General features: G+C 31.9%; 1 protein-coding gene across 1 annotated transcript; it reads left to right on the plus strand.

The window, feature by feature from the left end:
• The first annotated feature begins 1061 nt into the window (after positions 1–1061).
• Positions 1062–2540, plus strand: LOC125852294 (protein NODULATION SIGNALING PATHWAY 2-like). The gene has a single exon (XM_049532023.1). The coding sequence runs from the start codon at positions 1062–1064 to the stop codon at positions 2538–2540; it is 1479 nt and encodes a 492-aa protein (XP_049387980.1).
• The last annotated feature ends 322 nt before the right edge of the window (positions 2541–2862 follow it).

Genomic DNA, 2862 nt, shown 5'->3' on the forward strand with positions numbered 1-2862 from the left:
TTTTTTTATGGAAAATATTGTGCTCCAATAAAAGCAAAAGTGGTGTGAATTATTCAAGAATTGAAATCCATTTGCATTATAAAAAAGAAAATTAATAAATTTATAAAATGGTTTTATGGGATCTAGCCAATTATCTTAAATCATAGAATATCATTGAAAAATAGGAATCTTGGACTATCAAAAAGATTCCTTGCACTAACCAAAAACTAGGGAACTTGAGTATAGACACTAAAGATCCAAACTTTTGAGTTTATTCATAAATATTGAATGAATTTCTTAACATAAATACAAGATCTTGCCAAAGTTATGCTCGGGAAAGAGAAGAAAAGAACTAATGACATCATCCAATCCAATTGCTTTTCTCGAGATAGTAGTAAGAAAGCAAAATCTTTTGTCAAATCTGTAGCTAGAACTCTAACTTCCCTTTAAGTGCGAGTCTTTTGTTGAAATGAAATGACTTTTTTTTTAATCTCGCAATATATGTATGTTATATATTGAGCTAGGTTAATCCTAAAAATAAATCTAGTATAATTACTTACTTATCTATAAAATGTCTTAAAACGAAGGTGTTGTGGGTGTCAATGTTGGAGGGTGGGGGAAAAGGGGATTTAAGCCTTGAACATATTATTAATTTGTGCTTATTCAAAGTTTTTTTTTTAATTATATATATTTTATATTCCTCTATATTTTGTTACTATTATATCATGTGATGTCAATTTTTTGCAATTAAGAATTTTGAAAACCAAATAGGAAAAAAAATAATTTGAAAACTTCTTTGATGAATGTACCCTCGACACATCACATTAGGCAAAAGATTCCTTTATTATTGGCATTGAGTAATCATTTTTTTAAAAATTAATTGTTTAAAAGTGTCTACTAGGTCAAGTTGCATCTACTCCTACTTTGAAACCCTATTTTTTTAATTCCTATTAATATTAGTTTTGTGTATATATAAATCATGTTCCCTAACACTTGGAAATAGAGCTAACAAGCAACAAAAACTGTCCTAGACCTTTAGACAAAATCTCCAATTATATTCCCTCTTTTTTTTAAAAAAAATTATGGAGTGTGAAAATTTCCAACCAAATTACATTAATCCATATATTGAGTATAGCAACTTAGAGACCACATTTTCTTGGAATAATCCTAGTATTATTAACCCTCAATGTTCAATCCAAGATTTTGTAACTATTGTTAATGATGTTGACATACTAGACTATTTCCAAAATGACTTCGATTTCATCGATGGAGATGTAGACATCCCCCTTCAAAACACGCAACAAGAAATTATTCAGGGAGATACTGAACTCTCGAGAGAGAGTCAAAAATCACGTGTATGCAATCCACGTCTTGAATTCCTTCAAGATCACCTCATGGAGGAAACAAGTGTAACTGATCTTCTTCTTATGGGAGCTGAGGCTATTGAAGCTAGAAATCTTGATCTTGCTTCTATAGTTGTTTTGAGGCTAAATACAATACTTTCTAATCAAGAAAACAGAGAAAATTCCCCTGTTGAAAGATTGGCTTTGTATTTTACTCAAGCCTTGTTATGCAAGACCTTGAATAATTCATCACATGAATTGTTGAATCAAAATCAATATCAATCTGAGTTTACGTCTTCAATGACCGCGTTCCAAATGCTTCAAGAAATCTCCCCTTATGTTAAGTTTGCTCATTTCACCGCGAATCAAGCGATTCTTGAAGCAACAAAAGGGAGTCAACAAGTTCATATATTGGATTTTGACATCATGGAAGGCATTCAATGGCCTCCTTTGATGGTTGATTTGGTTGAAAGAGGAAACACAAATTCTTCTCTAAGGATCACATCACTTGTTAGTGATCATTCAAACTCATGTCATGCACAAAAGACGGGCAAAAGACTTCAAGAATTTGCTAATTCTATCAATCTTCCTTTCATGTTTGATCAAATCCTCTTAGAGGACTTAGAAAAAATACAAGTTGTTGTTGAGGGTCATAACAACTTAATAGCTAATGTTATGATCCACCAACTTCACATGCCACAAAGGGGAAGTTCACTAGTCAAGACATTTTTCAATGGACTAAGAAAATTGTCACCTAAACTTGTTGTCTTAGTTGAAGAAGAGCTCTTCAATTTATCAAAAATCTCATCTATGTCTTTTGTTGAGTTCTTTTGTGAGGCTTTACATCATTACACAACAATATATGATTCAATTCTTGGAGGTTTTGGTGGAGGATACATGTTAGCATTAAGGGTCATTGAGAAAGAATTTTTAAGAGTTAGAATTTTGGACTCATTAAGACAATTCCCTAGTGATAAATTAGAAAGGGAAAAATGGAGTAAAGGGCTTTATTCATTAAAAGGTTTTAGACAAATTCCAATGAGTTCAAGTAATGTGAGACAAGCTAAGCATTTGGTGAGTTTGTTTAGTGGAGGGTATTGGGTGCAAAATGAACAAAACAAATTGGCGTTGTGTTGGAAATCAAGGCCTTTGACAAGTGCTTCCATTTGGGTTCCTACATCATCAAGTTCTAGTCCTTCAAGTTCAATATCTTTTTAAAAATTTTGTAGTATAAATTTTGGAACATTAAATTTCATGGGAATTAGTTAGATTTGGAGGTTATTGAAATATTACAATGTAAATATAGTGAAGTTAGTTTTGGGAAATATTGAGTTAATGAGATTGTATTTCTTGATTATCATTCTAATTTCTAAGTGGGTTGTTAGCTTGCAATCTAGTGATATATTATGGTGTTTTTGCTACGAAGAAACATATTTTTCTCGAAAATAAATAGATCGCCTAAGGGTATGGAGTAGTGGGGACAGCGGCTATGGGATCTGAGTGTGTTAGAAGGCGGTTATAGGTGTGAAATACACACTTG

This window comes from Solanum stenotomum, unplaced genomic scaffold, assembly GCF_019186545.1.
Source record: "Solanum stenotomum isolate F172 unplaced genomic scaffold, ASM1918654v1 scaffold3345, whole genome shotgun sequence".
NCBI classification, from domain to species: domain Eukaryota; kingdom Viridiplantae; phylum Streptophyta; class Magnoliopsida; order Solanales; family Solanaceae; genus Solanum; species Solanum stenotomum.